This window comes from Periplaneta americana, chromosome 1, assembly GCF_040183065.1.
Source record: "Periplaneta americana isolate PAMFEO1 chromosome 1, P.americana_PAMFEO1_priV1, whole genome shotgun sequence".
Lineage (NCBI taxonomy): Eukaryota > Metazoa > Arthropoda > Insecta > Blattodea > Blattidae > Periplaneta > Periplaneta americana.
The window spans coordinates 59,398,903-59,416,578 of NC_091117.1; the positions used below are offsets into that span (position 1 = coordinate 59,398,903).

At 35.9% G+C, this 17,676-nt stretch overlaps 2 protein-coding genes across 2 annotated transcripts in view; one reads left to right on the forward strand and one right to left on the reverse strand.

Moving 5' to 3' along the window:
- LOC138696227 (tRNA wybutosine-synthesizing protein 4-like) overlaps positions 1 to 17,676 on the forward strand; it is a 302,346-nt gene that overhangs the window by 196,936 nt on the left and 87,734 nt on the right. The gene's annotated exons all lie outside the window — the stretch shown is intronic.
- LOC138696278 (peptidoglycan-recognition protein SC2-like) overlaps positions 1,158 to 17,676 on the reverse strand; it is a 74,531-nt gene continuing 58,012 nt past the window's right edge. The window contains exons 4-5 of the mRNA XM_069821012.1: positions 3,353 to 3,679; positions 1,158 to 1,825 (exon numbers count right to left, since the gene is read on the reverse strand). Coding sequence (XP_069677113.1) covers positions 1,569 to 1,825; positions 3,353 to 3,679 — 584 coding nt within the window. The 3' untranslated portion in view covers positions 1,158 to 1,568. The remainder of the gene's footprint in view (positions 1,826 to 3,352; positions 3,680 to 17,676) is intronic.

Genomic DNA, 17,676 nt, shown 5'->3' on the forward strand with positions numbered 1-17,676 from the left:
TACATACACGTTGGAGCGACGATAAACGATAAAAGAAGAAGTGATGCTATATCAGATAGAATTGAAACGTGCATATTGGAGTAACGATAAAAGCAACGAAAAAGAAAAATTCCATTTCTTTCGCTCTTGTCGTTCATATGATCTCGGATTAAGATAATATTAATCTGTATAATGACCGGTGGTTATCAATATATCCGAGTATTAATCGATTTATTATTATTTCGGCATATTAAATTAATTATGGATAGTGACAAATTGATCAGTTCTGTATTTATTCGTGATATGTTATGCGATCACAAGAACCAATCAAACACAATGAATTTGTACTAGCTTTGGAATGAGAAACGGGTTCAATTTTGTACGTATTTAAGTTATATTAAGCTTGAACCTAGCAGCTGATATTTTCTATATCTTCTTTCATTAAGTGGATGTATAGAATATCTTCTACTGATAAATCAAAATGTTCGCTTTCCGGATCCTCGTTGCTCCGATATGAACCCTTGATTCTTTGATAATACCAAAGCGTCGCTAGGTCGTTTCTTTTATCGTTTATCGTTGCTGTAACGTGTACAGTAGTGGCAAAAAAACCGGACCGACCCTTGTAGCTGATTTCAGAGCCTTGTTCACTCCAGAGCACGATAGACTGGTAACAGACTTTCGTGGTTCGAATCCTTCCTGGGAAGGAAACTTTTTTTGTTCCTTATTCAAATTTATTCCCAATACTTTTCGATTGCTGGCAAAATTCATGTTCTGGGAATAATAAGTTAATTAAGTAGTAAAATATCGCTGCAATCGAAAAGTTTTGGGCATAAATTTGAATAAGGAACAAAAAAAAAAAAGTTTCCTTCCCAGGCAGGAGTCGAACCACGAAAGTCTATCGTGCTCTGGAGTGATCAAGGCTCTGAAATCAGCTACAAGGGTCGGTCCGGTTGGTTTTGCCACTACTGTACGTACCCTTACATCTTCATTACGAGAAGAAAGAGACGGCGATGATGCCACATTGCTGAAACTTCCAACTGAATTTTTTTATTAACCATGCATTTAATCACAAAACGTAATATAGGTTTTATATTAATTTAAATGTACTCTATCGTTCCTTTCAATCTGCAGAATTATTTCACTTCCCCTCTGTATACACCTTAAAAATATGTCGAATATTAGGTCAAATCGTGTTTATTTTAATCAAACCTTGTTACAAAAACATACAAACCTCATAAAAATTAACAATATGGTTTCAAATTAAGTAGTAAACTATACCTTAATAAAAATGTATTTTCATCAAACTTTCGGTTTCTTAGACGACATCTAGAAAGAAGACACGTATGTAAAATTTAACTACTAGGCCCTACATATAAAGTATTAATATTTTTATTGTTCATGGTGGAACAGTTTTCTCTCTACATATAATTTACGCGTAAATAATGAAAATAAATATATCCCGTTGTATTTTGTACTTCACAAACATGGGAATGAAATAAATTATCTACTTCTGCATAGTAATATAAAGTAAAAACCACACAAACAGAAATAATAGGTTACATTGGAGTGTCAGGCACATATCCGCTGCCTTAGTCTTCTTCCTCCACGATCTCTTCTGGCTTCTGCTCGGGCTGCTGTTCTTCCTCAGTGTCGAAGCTGGCGTCCGGCGTCCAATGTGACCACTGCGTGATCTCCTCGTAGAAGGCGTCCCCCGGGCACTTGGTGCTGCTGGCGGCGCTCTGGCGGTGACCAATCAGCTTGTAGCCCTCCTTAAGCTTGTTGGTGCTCACGCCACACTGGATCAGGTCCTTCACCGCGTTCAGGGCCGCTTCGTTCGGGAGGCGATCTGCGTCAATGAGAACAATCCGTGTTGAAGTTGACGAGGGATTCGTAAGACTTGCAAATTCATTTGGACTTACAACCAAAACGAAAAAAAAAAAATAATAAAATAAATAAATTAATAATAATAATAATAATAATGTAAAAATAAAAATAATAAAATAAAATAAAATAATAAAATAAAATTAATAAAATAAAATAAAAATAATAAAATGGAATAAAAATAATAAAAATAAAATAATAATAATAATAATAATAAAATGATAATATAATAATCTTTATCTTCCAACATGTATTAGGTCATGTAGCCTGTTACGGACTCGATCCATTTTTTTTTCTTTTTTTTTTTTTTTTTTTTGCTGGACGTCCTATTGATCTTTTCCCTGACGGTCTGGGATTATAAAATAATAATAAAGTAATTATAATTCGACATAGTTACGCTATAAGAGACCAATCATTAAAAACCTGTTTCTGATATACCGTACTCACCAGTGAAATTTTATGCAAGAAGTATTGTAGCATTCATACTATTACAAAAAAAAAATAAGACGCATAGCCTAATAAAAAGGGCTAACAGATTTTTAACAACAGACTAGCAGTTGATTTAATATTGAAAGGCAAAATAAATAAATGAATTTTATGCAATAAACGAATTTTGCTTATAAATAGCAGCAAAATGCAGTTTTTTATTTTTCCAGAGTTAAATAATCCAGCCAACAACAGATTTGTGCAAATATCATCTTTTTTTTTTTTCAAATTGTTGATTAGTCTATTGTTGAGAAACTCCGTCCAATTATAATAGTAATTAGGGCGTGGATTGTCTTTTTATTTTTTTTTTCCTGGCCAGTTGAAAGTCGTAAAAAAACTTTTATGCATTTTTTAACGTCTGTGATGAATATGCGAAGTTAATCGTGCATATTTTTTTTTGCATATTTCAGGCGTTCCTGCATATAATAGACTATTGTGCGTATATTGTAGAATATTTAAATAATTTTTGTTGCATATATCCCCAAAGTTTATATTTTTTTAAATAAATAAATACAATTTTGGTTTGTTTGGTTGTCAGCACTCAATATTTTTTGATTGACTGTATTTGATGGCTGGAAATTCCTTGCATATGAATGGTAGCTGTGTAAAAACCGAAACAACCACTCTCTGCTTTTGTGCCATTTGTTTTGTTTAATACCGCAGTACAAGAAGTATTCCCACACTCCTACCTACCTGACTAACACATCCCCTGTTTCACTTATTTTCTGTTGGCACACCAGCAGTCAGTGTCGAGTGCGTGATTTTGTTGCATTTTGTGTACAGTTTGTGCGAGTGGACTCAGAAAATTATTATCGGAAATAGTAGATCCTTAACAGAACATCCCCGCGCACAAGAGCCCGCTAGTGAGGCCGTCGATATAAAACCAAACATTGTGATATCGAAAAACTGTGGTTACAGCATTGTGCTCAGGGTAAAGGAGGTCTTGTGCCAAGAAAGTGTGGCTTGCTTGAACCTGGATCTTACAAAATTCGAAACTGTAACTTACTAGAGAAGTCCCCTATGACGCAGATGCCGACGCTGCGGCTGTTGTAGGTGGGTGCATGCGCCCCCATTGTGTCCCAGCCGCGTCCCTCGTAGATGTTGCCGTCTTCTCCCACCACGAAGTTGTAGCCTATGTCATTCCATCCTCGTTTGTCCATGTGGAAATCTTGATAATTACGCACCATCTTGGTGCACTCTTCTTGCGTGGTGCAGTACTGCTTGCTGCCCCCATGATGCACCACGGTGAAGGGTAAGGGTCCGGCGATAGTCTCTGGAGTTTCAACAGGGGACCTTGCGCCCCATTCTTCTCTGCTCAGAATTTTAGGGCATTCTACAAAAATAATATACGTTAATCCACGTAAGTAGTAGTAGTAGTAGTAGTAGTAGTAGTAGTAGTAGTAGTAGTAGTAGTAGTAGTAGTAGTAGTAGTAGTAGTAGTAGTAGTAGTAGTAGTAGTAGTAGTAGTAGTAGTAGTAGTAGTAGTAGTAGTAGTAGTAGTAGTAGTAGTAGTAGTAGTAGTAGTAGTAGTAGTAGTAGTAGTAGTAGTAGTAGTAGTAGTAGTAGTAGTAGTAGTAGTAGTAGTAGTAGTAGTAGTAGTAGTAGTAGTAGTAGTAGTAGTAGTAGTAGTAGTAGTAGTAGTAGTAGTAGTAGTAGTAGTAGTAGTAGTAGTAGTAGTAGTAGTAGTAGTAGTAGTAGTAGTAGTAGTAGTAGTAGTAGTAGTAGTAGTAGTAGTAGTAGTAGTAGTAGTAGTAGTAGTAGTAGTAGTAGTAGTAGTAGTAGTAGTAGTAGTAGTAGTAGTAGTAGTAGTAGTAGTAGTAGTAGTAGTAGTAGTAGTAGTAGTAGTAGTAGTAGTAGTAGTAGTAGTAGTAGTAGTAGTAGTAGTAGTAGTAGTAGTAGTAGTAGTAGTAGTAGTAGTAGTAGTAGTAGTAGTAGTAGTAGTAGTAGTAGTAGTAGTAGTAGTAGTAGTAGTAGTAGTAGTAGTAGTAGTAGTAGTAGTAGTAGTAGTAGTAGTAGTAGTAGTAGTAGTAGTAGTAGTAGTAGTAGTAGTAGTAGTAGTAGTAGTAGTAGTAGTAGTAGTAGTAGTAGTAGTAGTAGTAGTAGTAGTAGTAGTAGTAGTAGTAGTAGTAGTAGTAGTAGTAGTAGTAGTAGTAGTAGTAGTAGTAGTAGTAGTAGTAGTAGTAGTAGTAGTAGTAGTAGTAGTAGTAGTAGTAGTAGTAGTAGTAGTAGTAGTAGTAGTAGTAGTAGTAGTAGTAGTAGTAGTAGTAGTAGTAGTAGTAGTAGTAGTAGTAGTAGTAGTAGTAGTAGTAGTAGTAGTAGTAGTAGTAGTAGTAGTAGTAGTAGTAGTAGTAGTAGTAGTAGTAGTAGTAGTAGTAGTAGTAGTAGTAGTAGTAGTAGTAGTAGTAGTAGTAGTAGTAGTAGTAGTAGTAGTAGTAGTAGTAGTAGTAGTAGTAGTAGTAGTAGTAGTAGTAGTAGTAGTAGTAGTAGTAGTAGTAGTAGTAGTAGTAGTAGTAGTAGTAGTAGTAGTAGTAGTAGTAGTAGTAGTAGTAGTAGTAGTAGTAGTAGTAGTAGTAGTAGTAGTAGTAGTAGTAGTAGTAGTAGTAGTAGTAGTAGTAGTAGTAGTAGTAGTAGTAGTAGTAGTAGTAGTAGTAGTAGTAGTAGTAGTAGTAGTAGTAGTAGTAGTAGTAGTAGTAGTAGTAGTAGTAGTAGTAGTAGTAGTAGTAGTAGTAGTAGTAGTAGTAGTAGTAGTAGTAGTAGTAGTAGTAGTAGTAGTAGTAGTAGTAGTAGTAGTAGTAGTAGTAGTAGTAGTAGTAGTAGTAGTAGTAGTAGTAGTAGTAGTAGTAGTAGTAGTAGTAGTAGTAGTAGTAGTAGTAGTAGTAGTAGTAGTAGTAGTAGTAGTAGTAGTAGTAGTAGTAGTAGTAGTAGTAGTAGTAGTAGTAGTAGTAGTAGTAGTAGTAGTAGTAGTAGTAGTAGTAGTAGTAGTAGTAGTAGTAGTAGTAGTAGTAGTAGTAGTAGTAGTAGTAGTAGTAGTAGTAGTAGTAGTAGTAGTAGTAGTAGTAGTAGTAGTAGTAGTAGTAGTAGTAGTAGTAGTAGTAGTAGTAGTAGTAGTAGTAGTAGTAGTAGTAGTAGTAGTAGTAGTAGTAGTAGTAGTAGTAGTAGTAGTAGTAGTAGTAGTAGTAGTAGTAGTAGTAGTAGTAGTAGTAGTAGTAGTAGTAGTAGTAGTAGTAGTAGTAGTAGTAGTAGTAGTAGTAGTAGTAGTAGTAGTAGTAGTAGTAGTAGTAGTAGTAGTAGTAGTAGTAGTAGTAGTAGTAGTAGTAGTAGTAGTAGTAGTAGTAGTAGTAGTAGTAGTAGTAGTAGTAGTAGTAGTAGTAGTAGTAGTAGTAGTAGTAGTAGTAGTAGTAGTAGTAGTAGTAGTAGTAGTAGTAGTAGTAGTAGTAGTAGTAGTAGTAGTAGTAGTAGTAGTAGTAGTAGTAGTAGTAGTAGTAGTAGTAGTAGTAGTAGTAGTAGTAGTAGTAGTAGTAGTAGTAGTAGTAGTAGTAGTAGTAGTAGTAGTAGTAGTAGTAGTAGTAGTAGTAGTAGTAGTAGTAGTAGTAGTAGTAGTAGTAGTAGTAGTAGTAGTAGTAGTAGTAGTAGTAGTAGTAGTAGTAGTAGTAGTAGTAGTAGTAGTAGTAGTAGTAGTAGTAGTAGTAGTAGTAGTAGTAGTAGTAGTAGTAGTAGTAGTAGTAGTAGTAGTAGTAGTAGTAGTAGTAGTAGTAGTAGTAGTAGTAGTAGTAGTAGTAGTAGTAGTAGTAGTAGTAGTAGTAGTAGTAGTAGTAGTAGTAGTAGTAGTAGTAGTAGTAGTAGTAGTAGTAGTAGTAGTAGTAGTAGTAGTAGTAGTAGTAGTAGTAGTAGTAGTAGTAGTAGTAGTAGTAGTAGTAGTAGTAGTAGTAGTAGTAGTAGTAGTAGTAGTAGTAGTAGTAGTAGTAGTAGTAGTAGTAGTAGTAGTAGTAGTAGTAGTAGTAGTAGTAGTAGTAGTAGTAGTAGTAGTAGTAGTAGTAGTAGTAGTAGTAGTAGTAGTAGTAGTAGTAGTAGTAGTAGTAGTAGTAGTAGTAGTAGTAGTAGTAGTAGTAGTAGTAGTAGTAGTAGTAGTAGTAGTAGTAGTAGTAGTAGTAGTAGTAGTAGTAGTAGTAGTAGTAGTAGTAGTAGTAGTAGTAGTAGTAGTAGTAGTAGTAGTAGTAGTAGTAGTAGTAGTAGTAGTAGTAGTAGTAGTAGTAGTAGTAGTAGTAGTAGTAGTAGTAGTAGTAGTAGTAGTAGTAGTAGTAGTAGTAGTAGTAGTAGTAGTAGTAGTAGTAGTAGTAGTAGTAGTAGTAGTAGTAGTAGTAGTAGTAGTAGTAGTAGTAGTAGTAGTAGTAGTAGTAGTAGTAGTAGTAGTAGTAGTAGTAGTAGTAGTAGTAGTAGTAGTAGTAGTAGTAGTAGTAGTAGTAGTAGTAGTAGTAGTAGTAGTAGTAGTAGTAGTAGTAGTAGTAGTAGTAGTAGTAGTAGTAGTAGTAGTAGTAGTAGTAGTAGTAGTAGTAGTAGTAGTAGTAGTAGTAGTAGTAGTAGTAGTAGTAGTAGTAGTAGTAGTAGTAGTAGTAGTAGTAGTAGTAGTAGTAGTAGTAGTAGTAGTAGTAGTAGTAGTAGTAGTAGTAGTAGTAGTAGTAGTAGTAGTAGTAGTAGTAGTAGTAGTAGTAGTAGTAGTAGTAGTAGTAGTAGTAGTAGTAGTAGTAGTAGTAGTAGTAGTAGTAGTAGTAGTAGTAGTAGTAGTAGTAGTAGTAGTAGTAGTAGTAGTAGTAGTAGTAGTAGTAGTAGTAGTAGTAGTAGTAGTAGTAGTAGTAGTAGTAGTAGTAGTAGTAGTAGTAGTAGTAGTAGTAGTAGTAGTAGTAGTAGTAGTAGTAGTAGTAGTAGTAGTAGTAGTAGTAGTAGTAGTAGTAGTAGTAGTAGTAGTAGTAGTAGTAGTAGTAGTAGTAGTAGTAGTAGTAGTAGTAGTAGTAGTAGTAGTAGTAGTAGTAGTAGTAGTAGTAGTAGTAGTAGTAGTAGTAGTAGTAGTAGTAGTAGTAGTAGTAGTAGTAGTAGTAGTAGTAGTAGTAGTAGTAGTAGTAGTAGTAGTAGTAGTAGTAGTAGTAGTAGTAGTAGTAGTAGTAGTAGTAGTAGTAGTAGTAGTAGTAGTAGTAGTAGTAGTAGTAGTAGTAGTAGTAGTAGTAGTAGTAGTAGTAGTAGTAGTAGTAGTAGTAGTAGTAGTAGTAGTAGTAGTAGTAGTAGTAGTAGTAGTAGTAGTAGTAGTAGTAGTAGTAGTAGTAGTAGTAGTAGTAGTAGTAGTAGTAGTAGTAGTAGTAGTAGTAGTAGTAGTAGTAGTAGTAGTAGTAGTAGTAGTAGTAGTAGTAGTAGTAGTAGTAGTAGTAGTAGTAGTAGTAGTAGTAGTAGTAGTAGTAGTAGTAGTAGTAGTAGTAGTAGTAGTAGTAGTAGTAGTAGTAGTAGTAGTAGTAGTAGTAGTAGTAGTAGTAGTAGTAGTAGTAGTAGTAGTAGTAGTAGTAGTAGTAGTAGTAGTAGTAGTAGTAGTAGTAGTAGTAGTAGTAGTAGTAGTAGTAGTAGTAGTAGTAGTAGTAGTAGTAGTAGTAGTAGTAGTAGTAGTAGTAGTAGTAGTAGTAGTAGTAGTAGTAGTAGTAGTAGTAGTAGTAGTAGTAGTAGTAGTAGTAGTAGTAGTAGTAGTAGTAGTAGTAGTAGTAGTAGTAGTAGTAGTAGTAGTAGTAGTAGTAGTAGTAGTAGTAGTAGTAGTAGTAGTAGTAGTAGTAGTAGTAGTAGTAGTAGTAGTAGTAGTAGTAGTAGTAGTAGTAGTAGTAGTAGTAGTAGTAGTAGTAGTAGTAGTAGTAGTAGTAGTAGTAGTAGTAGTAGTAGTAGTAGTAGTAGTAGTAGTAGTAGTAGTAGTAGTAGTAGTAGTAGTAGTAGTAGTAGTAGTAGTAGTAGTAGTAGTAGTAGTAGTAGTAGTAGTAGTAGTAGTAGTAGTAGTAGTAGTAGTAGTAGTAGTAGTAGTAGTAGTAGTAGTAGTAGTAGTAGTAGTAGTAGTAGTAGTAGTAGTAGTAGTAGTAGTAGTAGTAGTAGTAGTAGTAGTAGTAGTAGTAGTAGTAGTAGTAGTAGTAGTAGTAGTAGTAGTAGTAGTAGTAGTAGTAGTAGTAGTAGTAGTAGTAGTAGTAGTAGTAGTAGTAGTAGTAGTAGTAGTAGTAGTAGTAGTAGTAGTAGTAGTAGTAGTAGTAGTAGTAGTAGTAGTAGTAGTAGTAGTAGTAGTAGTAGTAGTAGTAGTAGTAGTAGTAGTAGTAGTAGTAGTAGTAGTAGTAGTAGTAGTAGTAGTAGTAGTAGTAGTAGTAGTAGTAGTAGTAGTAGTAGTAGTAGTAGTAGTAGTAGTAGTAGTAGTAGTAGTAGTAGTAGTAGTAGTAGTAGTAGTAGTAGTAGTAGTAGTAGTAGTAGTAGTAGTAGTAGTAGTAGTAGTAGTAGTAGTAGTAGTAGTAGTAGTAGTAGTAGTAGTAGTAGTAGTAGTAGTAGTAGTAGTAGTAGTAGTAGTAGTAGTAGTAGTAGTAGTAGTAGTAGTAGTAGTAGTAGTAGTAGTAGTAGTAGTAGTAGTAGTAGTAGTAGTAGTAGTAGTAGTAGTAGTAGTAGTAGTAGTAGTAGTAGTAGTAGTAGTAGTAGTAGTAGTAGTAGTAGTAGTAGTAGTAGTAGTAGTAGTAGTAGTAGTAGTAGTAGTAGTAGTAGTAGTAGTAGTAGTAGTAGTAGTAGTAGTAGTAGTAGTAGTAGTAGTAGTAGTAGTAGTAGTAGTAGTAGTAGTAGTAGTAGTAGTAGTAGTAGTAGTAGTAGTAGTAGTAGTAGTAGTAGTAGTAGTAGTAGTAGTAGTAGTAGTAGTAGTAGTAGTAGTAGTAGTAGTAGTAGTAGTAGTAGTAGTAGTAGTAGTAGTAGTAGTAGTAGTAGTAGTAGTAGTAGTAGTAGTAGTAGTAGTAGTAGTAGTAGTAGTAGTAGTAGTAGTAGTAGTAGTAGTAGTAGTAGTAGTAGTAGTAGTAGTAGTAGTAGTAGTAGTAGTAGTAGTAGTAGTAGTAGTAGTAGTAGTAGTAGTAGTAGTAGTAGTAGTAGTAGTAGTAGTAGTAGTAGTAGTAGTAGTAGTAGTAGTAGTAGTAGTAGTAGTAGTAGTAGTAGTAGTAGTAGTAGTAGTAGTAGTAGTAGTAGTAGTAGTAGTAGTAGTAGTAGTAGTAGTAGTAGTAGTAGTAGTAGTAGTAGTAGTAGTAGTAGTAGTAGTAGTAGTAGTAGTAGTAGTAGTAGTAGTAGTAGTAGTAGTAGTAGTAGTAGTAGTAGTAGTAGTAGTAGTAGTAGTAGTAGTAGTAGTAGTAGTAGTAGTAGTAGTAGTAGTAGTAGTAGTAGTAGTAGTAGTAGTAGTAGTAGTAGTAGTAGTAGTAGTAGTAGTAGTAGTAGTAGTAGTAGTAGTAGTAGTAGTAGTAGTAGTAGTAGTAGTAGTAGTAGTAGTAGTAGTAGTAGTAGTAGTAGTAGTAGTAGTAGTAGTAGTAGTAGTAGTAGTAGTAGTAGTAGTAGTAGTAGTAGTAGTAGTAGTAGTAGTAGTAGTAGTAGTAGTAGTAGTAGTAGTAGTAGTAGTAGTAGTAGTAGTAGTAGTAGTAGTAGTAGTAGTAGTAGTAGTAGTAGTAGTAGTAGTAGTAGTAGTAGTAGTAGTAGTAGTAGTAGTAGTAGTAGTAGTAGTAGTAGTAGTAGTAGTAGTAGTAGTAGTAGTAGTAGTAGTAGTAGTAGTAGTAGTAGTAGTAGTAGTAGTAGTAGTAGTAGTAGTAGTAGTAGTAGTAGTAGTAGTAGTAGTAGTAGTAGTAGTAGTAGTAGTAGTAGTAGTAGTAGTAGTAGTAGTAGTAGTAGTAGTAGTAGTAGTAGTAGTAGTAGTAGTAGTAGTAGTAGTAGTAGTAGTAGTAGTAGTAGTAGTAGTAGTAGTAGTAGTAGTAGTAGTAGTAGTAGTAGTAGTAGTAGTAGTAGTAGTAGTAGTAGTAGTAGTAGTAGTAGTAGTAGTAGTAGTAGTAGTAGTAGTAGTAGTAGTAGTAGTAGTAGTAGTAGTAGTAGTAGTAGTAGTAGTAGTAGTAGTAGTAGTAGTAGTAGTAGTAGTAGTAGTAGTAGTAGTAGTAGTAGTAGTAGTAGTAGTAGTAGTAGTAGTAGTAGTAGTAGTAGTAGTAGTAGTAGTAGTAGTAGTAGTAGTAGTAGTAGTAGTAGTAGTAGTAGTAGTAGTAGTAGTAGTAGTAGTAGTAGTAGTAGTAGTAGTAGTAGTAGTAGTAGTAGTAGTAGTAGTAGTAGTAGTAGTAGTAGTAGTAGTAGTAGTAGTAGTAGTAGTAGTAGTAGTAGTAGTAGTAGTAGTAGTAGTAGTAGTAGTAGTAGTAGTAGTAGTAGTAGTAGTAGTAGTAGTAGTAGTAGTAGTAGTAGTAGTAGTAGTAGTAGTAGTAGTAGTAGTAGTAGTAGTAGTAGTAGTAGTAGTAGTAGTAGTAGTAGTAGTAGTAGTAGTAGTAGTAGTAGTAGTAGTAGTAGTAGTAGTAGTAGTAGTAGTAGTAGTAGTAGTAGTAGTAGTAGTAGTAGTAGTAGTAGTAGTAGTAGTAGTAGTAGTAGTAGTAGTAGTAGTAGTAGTAGTAGTAGTAGTAGTAGTAGTAGTAGTAGTAGTAGTAGTAGTAGTAGTAGTAGTAGTAGTAGTAGTAGTAGTAGTAGTAGTAGTAGTAGTAGTAGTAGTAGTAGTAGTAGTAGTAGTAGTAGTAGTAGTAGTAGTAGTAGTAGTAGTAGTAGTAGTAGTAGTAGTAGTAGTAGTAGTAGTAGTAGTAGTAGTAGTAGTAGTAGTAGTAGTAGTAGTAGTAGTAGTAGTAGTAGTAGTAGTAGTAGTAGTAGTAGTAGTAGTAGTAGTAGTAGTAGTAGTAGTAGTAGTAGTAGTAGTAGTAGTAGTAGTAGTAGTAGTAGTAGTAGTAGTAGTAGTAGTAGTAGTAGTAGTAGTAGTAGTAGTAGTAGTAGTAGTAGTAGTAGTAGTAGTAGTAGTTTAAAATATAAGTATAGGTAATTCCTCGTCTCTTGAAACCAACTTGTGGGTGAGGGGAAGAAGAAAGTGGACCGGAAAACTGCACTTCCACTTGCAGCTCGCTAGCAAACTAACCTCCACTATGAGGTTCTTATTGTAAGCTTCGGCGCACACACGCATTTGGTTTCACGAGATAAATAATGGCCTGTTTATACTCTATAAAAATAAGTATAATAAAAATTCAATCATATTAATTTAAGGAGCGATATTCGCGTTTTCATGTAGCTTACATATTGGGATTTATTCTTCATATTCATTGAACACAATTTGTACAACTTCTACATTTTTCTATTCATGTTTATTTTTTGTTCTGGAGCCCTGGCTCACGACTTCATATAGTGACGAGTTATTGTGTTATGCTGGTGAAATAATGGTAAAGGAAAACAGAAGAACCCCGAGAAAATCTCTCAAAACTATATTTGTCTATCACAAATACCACCCTCATCCAAACGAGAATCGAACCTAGGTCGCCATGATGAAAAACAAAGCAGCTAAATACACTAAACTTGCAGCTACATATTGAAATTTGGATTACAGCTTAATTTCTGTAATTTCAACTAAGTAAAACTGATAGCACTTCGCATTACCGAAATGTTAAGACTATTGAAGTTTTGAGGACTTGATTCATTCGATGACAATATTGGAGTAACTACTGTATGTTAACTAAAAGAAATGTGTAATTTTCGATTAAACTTTTCCCCATTATTTCTACAGAAAATATAAAAAGCGAAAATCGACTATATTGCCTAAATTTGGGGGAATTTCATGATTTGGGTATATGTCACATTTACAAAAATGTATCTTGCACAAAATAACACAATCTAAGTTGCAAATATTTGACACAACAGTTAATACAGTTAACCAGGCCAGAGCTACCAGCGATAAAGAATTGTACAACCATTAACTACCGTATGTAATTCTTAATTTCAATATACTAATTATGTATTTATTTATTTCAATTTATATTCTGTTCTACTTTTATCTGTTTTGTAATAATAATTGTATTAGTTTTTTTTTTTTCATTTTATTAAAACTTTGTTATGTTTCAGAATAGTTATTTATAGGAACCGCCCCCAACACGAGTTTGCTCAAACTACGTATTTTGTATTTTATGTAGCAATGAATACTAAATATTCTAGAATCTTTCTGGAAGAAGTCCTTTCCGAGCTAATAAAGTTTGCATCTCTGTAAACATGAAGGGGGGGTGTGTGTGTGTGTGTGTGTGTGTGTGTGTGTGTGTGTGTGTGTGTGTGTGTGTGTGTGTGTGTGTGTGTGTGTGTGTGTGTGTGTGTGTGTGTGTGTGTGTGTGTGTGTGTGTGTGTGTGTGTGTGTGTGTGTGTGTGTGTGTGTGTGTGTGTGTGTGTGTGTGTGTGTGTGTGTGTGTGTGTGTGTGTGTGTGTGTGTGTGTGTGTGTGTGTGTGTGTGTGTGTGTGTGTGTGTGTGTGTGTGTGTGTGTGTGTGTGTGTGTGTGTGTGTGTGTGTGTGTGTGTGTGTGTGTGTGTGTGTGTGTGTGTGTGTGTGTGTGTGTGTGTGTGTGTGTGTGTGTGTGTGTGTGTGTGTGTGTGTGTGTGTGTGTGTGTGTGTGTGTGTGTGTGTGTGTGTGTGTGTGTGTGTGTGTGTGTGTGTGTGTGTGTGTGTGTGTGTGTGTGTGTGTGTGTGTGTGTGTGTGTGTGTGTGTGTGTGTGTGTGTGTGTGTGTGTGTGTGTGTGTGTGTGTGTGTGTGTGTGTGTGTGTGTGTGTGTGTGTGTGTGTGTGTGTGTGTGTGTGTGTGTGTGTGTGTGTGTGTGTGTGTGTGTGTGTGTGTGTGTGTGTGTGTGTGTGTGTGTGTGTGTGTGTGTGTGTGTGTGTGTGTGTGTGTGTGTGTGTGTGTGTGTGTGTGTGTGTGTGTGTGTGTGTGTGTGTGTGTGTGTGTGTGTGTGTGTGTGTGTGTGTGTGTGTGTGTGTGTGTGTGTGTGTGTGTGTGTGTGTGTGTGTGTGTGTGTGTGTGTGTGTGTGTGTGTGTGTGTGTGTGTGTGTGTGTGTGTGTGTGTGTGTGTGTGTGTGTGTGTGTGTGTGTGTGTGTGTGTGTGTGTGTGTGTGTGTGTGTGTGTGTGTGTGTGTGTGTGTGTGTGTGTGTGTGTGTGTGTGTGTGTGTGTGTGTGTGTGTGTGTGTGTGTGTGTGTGTGTGTGTGTGTGTGTGTGTGTGTGTGTGTGTGTGTGTGTGTGTGTGTGTGTGTGTGTGTGTGTGTGTGTGTGTGTGTGTGTGTGTGTGTGTGTGTGTGTGTGTGTGTGTGTGTGTGTGTGTGTGTGTGTGTGTGTGTGTGTGTGTGTGTGTGTGTGTGTGTGTGTGTGTGTGTGTGTGTGTGTGTGTGTGTGTGTGTGTGTGTGTGTGTGTGTGTGTGTGTGTGTGTGTGTGTGTGTGTGTGTGTGTGTGTGTGTGTGTGTGTGTGTGTGTGTGTGTGTGTGTGTGTGTGTGTGTGTGTGTGTGTGTGTGTGTGTGTGTGTGTGTGTGTGTGTGTGTGTGTGTGTGTGTGTGTGTGTGTGTGTGTGTGTGTGTGTGTGTGTGTGTGTGTGTGTGTGTGTGTGTGTGTGTTTTTTTCAGCATGAATGTCTGCACACTTTCCGTGAACGAAAGATTTCCACAACAGTGGATCGGTCATGATGGTCCTGTCGTGTGACCAGCAAGATCACTTAACATCACAGTCGTTTTCTTTTTTGTTGGGTATTTCAAAAGTACGCTGTGCTGGAGGAAGACCTTGTTTCTCTCGTTGAAGAGTGGATCACAGTCTATGGTGCGTCGGTGGGCACTTTGTTGCATTGTTCGTCGTCTAATTTTTAACATTGCTGAATTCGTTATAAATACACAATAATTAAATTATGTCTTAAATACCTTTATAAGATTCGAAATTTTCTTCTCGATTGCGTAGTAAAGAGGGATTACTGCTCATCAGTTTTGTTTATCTCAAAATACACCATGTCCCTCCTAGAGGGATCGAGAAATAAATGCTCCCCATTTAAAATCAGATGAAGATATCGTTGTGATTTACATCTGACAAGATGCAGAAACTGTCCAAGTTTATGCACCAGTGATTTAAAAACAGTTGCTTGTCCATACGCATGCGCACTAACGTTTATCGTGGAAACAAGCCTGGCGCCATTCAGTAGAACATTCCGTCATTGGACCATTCTTCTTCATCGAGGCAACAGTCACAGGGAATGTGTATCTGGACATGTTGCATAACTTTTGTTGTTGATCACCACCTCCCAGAATCGATTTTTCAGCAACATGGGGCTCCATCCCATTACTATGGAGCAGTGCATGACTTTTTGAATGCAAACTTTCCCAAAAGGCTGATCGGAAGAGGAGAACCCTTGCCTGGCCACCTAGGTCAACCGACTTGACGCCCATTGACCTTCCTCTGGGGCTTTGTGACAAGTTGTTGTGTACCAACGTGATACAGTAATTGACACTTTGGAAAAACTGAGACAACACATTATAAATGCAGCTGCACTAATCACTCCACAAATGTTATGGGACACTTGGCAGAAGGTTGAGTACCTTTTAGATGTCTTCAGGGTAGCTCGAAGCGCACACATCGAGTTGCACTGACCATTATCCTAAACTCGGAGAGTTTTTACATAAAGTTATACAAAAAGTTATGCTATAAAACCATTATTTATTTATTTCTCGATCCCTCTAAGCGGGACACGGTGTATTTTTATAGTTCCTCTTTGCATTCCCGTGAAGTTTGTCCGTAGATTTCGGGCATACTGTATAATAGTTATAATTTATTATTATACGAAACGTGTCTTGAAAATTTAATTTTGTATTGTGTAACACGAATTGCAGAGTTGACTAATTAACCGTCCGCGATTATGTGGAAAATGTTGAAAAGAAGAAATTTATCAGACTTGTGCGTAACATAATCAGTATAAATTTGCAAGTCATGTTAAGTTAAACTTGCAGAAAATGACTGACGACATTTGCTCAACAGAATTTTGTAACAGAGAGTCGTCTATCGCTTTGTACTATGTGAATCCCATACCGAGGAATTTCCCAGGCGATAAGTCTGAAAAGCTAGGAAGTACAATAAATACCAACAACAGTCTGACGTCTTACAATGCGAGTGTAACTTCGTAAAATGAAGACTTAAACCACGGCAGCACGATTGACAACCTACGTGATTCAATTTGTGACCTCACCCAAGCTGACGACATGCATTTACATATACGTTCTCCCAGTAAAGGTAAGTTCTTTTGACAAAATAAAATTTCCATTTAATAAAATTTTGTTTTACATGCCTCAGTTTCTCTCAACTCAGTATTGGCTCCGGACTCTGTGATATAAAGGTAAAGATGAAGGGTTCAGAGCCATAGTGGGCCAAGCGACATTTGACAAAATAAAATTTCCATTTAATAAAATTTTGTTTTACATGCCTCAGTTTCTCTCAACTCAGTATTGGCTCCGGACTCTGTGATATAAAGGTAAAGATGAAGGGTTCAGAGCCATAGTGGGCCAAGCGACATTCATTAAAAACTGAGAAAGCAAGAGTTAAAGTTAAGTGAATTCCATAGTTTAATGAAGATTGACATATCATTTAGTTTTAATGTGTATACTTTATACAGGGACATCATTTTATTTTTACTTCAATTTTTATTGTACCTGAGTTTTTGAATGTACTTCACTCATACCACTTCTACTAATGAAGTTACAACTGTCCTCCACACAGAATCAAGGCCACTAAACAGCACTGAATTAGTGAGTATAGTACGTTCTAGAAATATGTTCGCGTATTCCAGTGACGAAAGAGCTTTCAATATTGAATCATATTTTCGCACAGGTACTGTCATCCATTTGCCTACGTCGCATCCCGATTTCCCCCACCTGCTTCTGTTCGCCCCTCTGTAAAAGCTGGGCTGTCTTAGCTCTTTTCTGAAAACATTAATTTCTGTTAGGAATTGGACGTCTATGTAATATTATACAACTGTTTAAAATAACTTAAATAAAAGGGCCTCGTTAAGTAATTAACTGTCACGTGATTTCCCCCCTTTCTACGATCCTGCGGCATAACCACTTGGACGGAAAGTAGATAGCTTGTCTGAGTAATTTTATCTGTGCGAGTCGGGCAGAAGCGAAGATTGAATTTACAGTACGTAAGGTACTCTTTTATAGAGTAGGTATAGAATTATTTCAACATGAGTTACTAGTACGAAAGACGAAACTGGCAATTGGTGTTAGATGCAATAGTCTATAGTGCGATAATACGCACAAAAGAACTGAAGCCTGTATCGAAATGAACGGCCACCATTTTCAAAAATGTGTTTAAATATTCATATTATGATTATTTTTCAATTTAACTTCTTTCTCTATATTGTATGCTAATGTGCTGTAGACAGTATAACATACACTGCATAATGAATACGTTCGCATGGATAACTCAGTTCGTGAGCAAAAACACTTACTTTTAATACAGTACTGTATTAAAATTAAACAAAAACCTAATGAAAATTATCGAACTCAAAATCGCGATATTTCCTAGTAAATGGATGAACTACTTTTTTTCCCTCCTATATCTAGTAGAGTGATTTGTTTGTGTTTTACGCCAGTATCATCGAACTCCAGTCGTGGAAGGAGGTTCTCTAAAGGTATAGCCAGGTTAATATTAAAAATGTTAGTAAAAATAAAATGATGTCCCTGTATAAGTTGCTATATGTTTCCATTGAATTATGGTAATAACTTCATTTTAACTTTTGTTTTCTACGGTTTTGGTAAATGGCGCTTGGCCCACTATGGTTCTGAACCCTTCAGATATTCTCCTTTTTAGACGTCACGAAAGCGTATGGGAGGCATGGAGGTAGAGCCTCATACTTCAAAGAAGGCAAATTTATGCTGGATATAGTTGATTCAAACAAGCAACATAAATCTTGCTCATAATGCTGAAACTGATGTTAGTGTTGAAGTTTTATAAGGACTAAGCGGGAAGAATGCTTCGTGTCGCATGTTTGTGGTACTGAGATAATTCTAGTATTAAGTATTGCGGCCAATTTGCTCGACAAGTACTATCCGTGCGATTTTGATTATTTTACTCTTGTCATTAGAGGGACTGATAAAGAACGATTTATCTCTTTGCAGTTTTTAAATAAAGTGAACTGTTTTCTTGTAAATTAAATAAAGAGATTAACGCGTGTTATTATTCCCTGCCATTAGGAAATTTGACAAACCTACTGCGGTGACTAAGAGACGGAATGCTGCT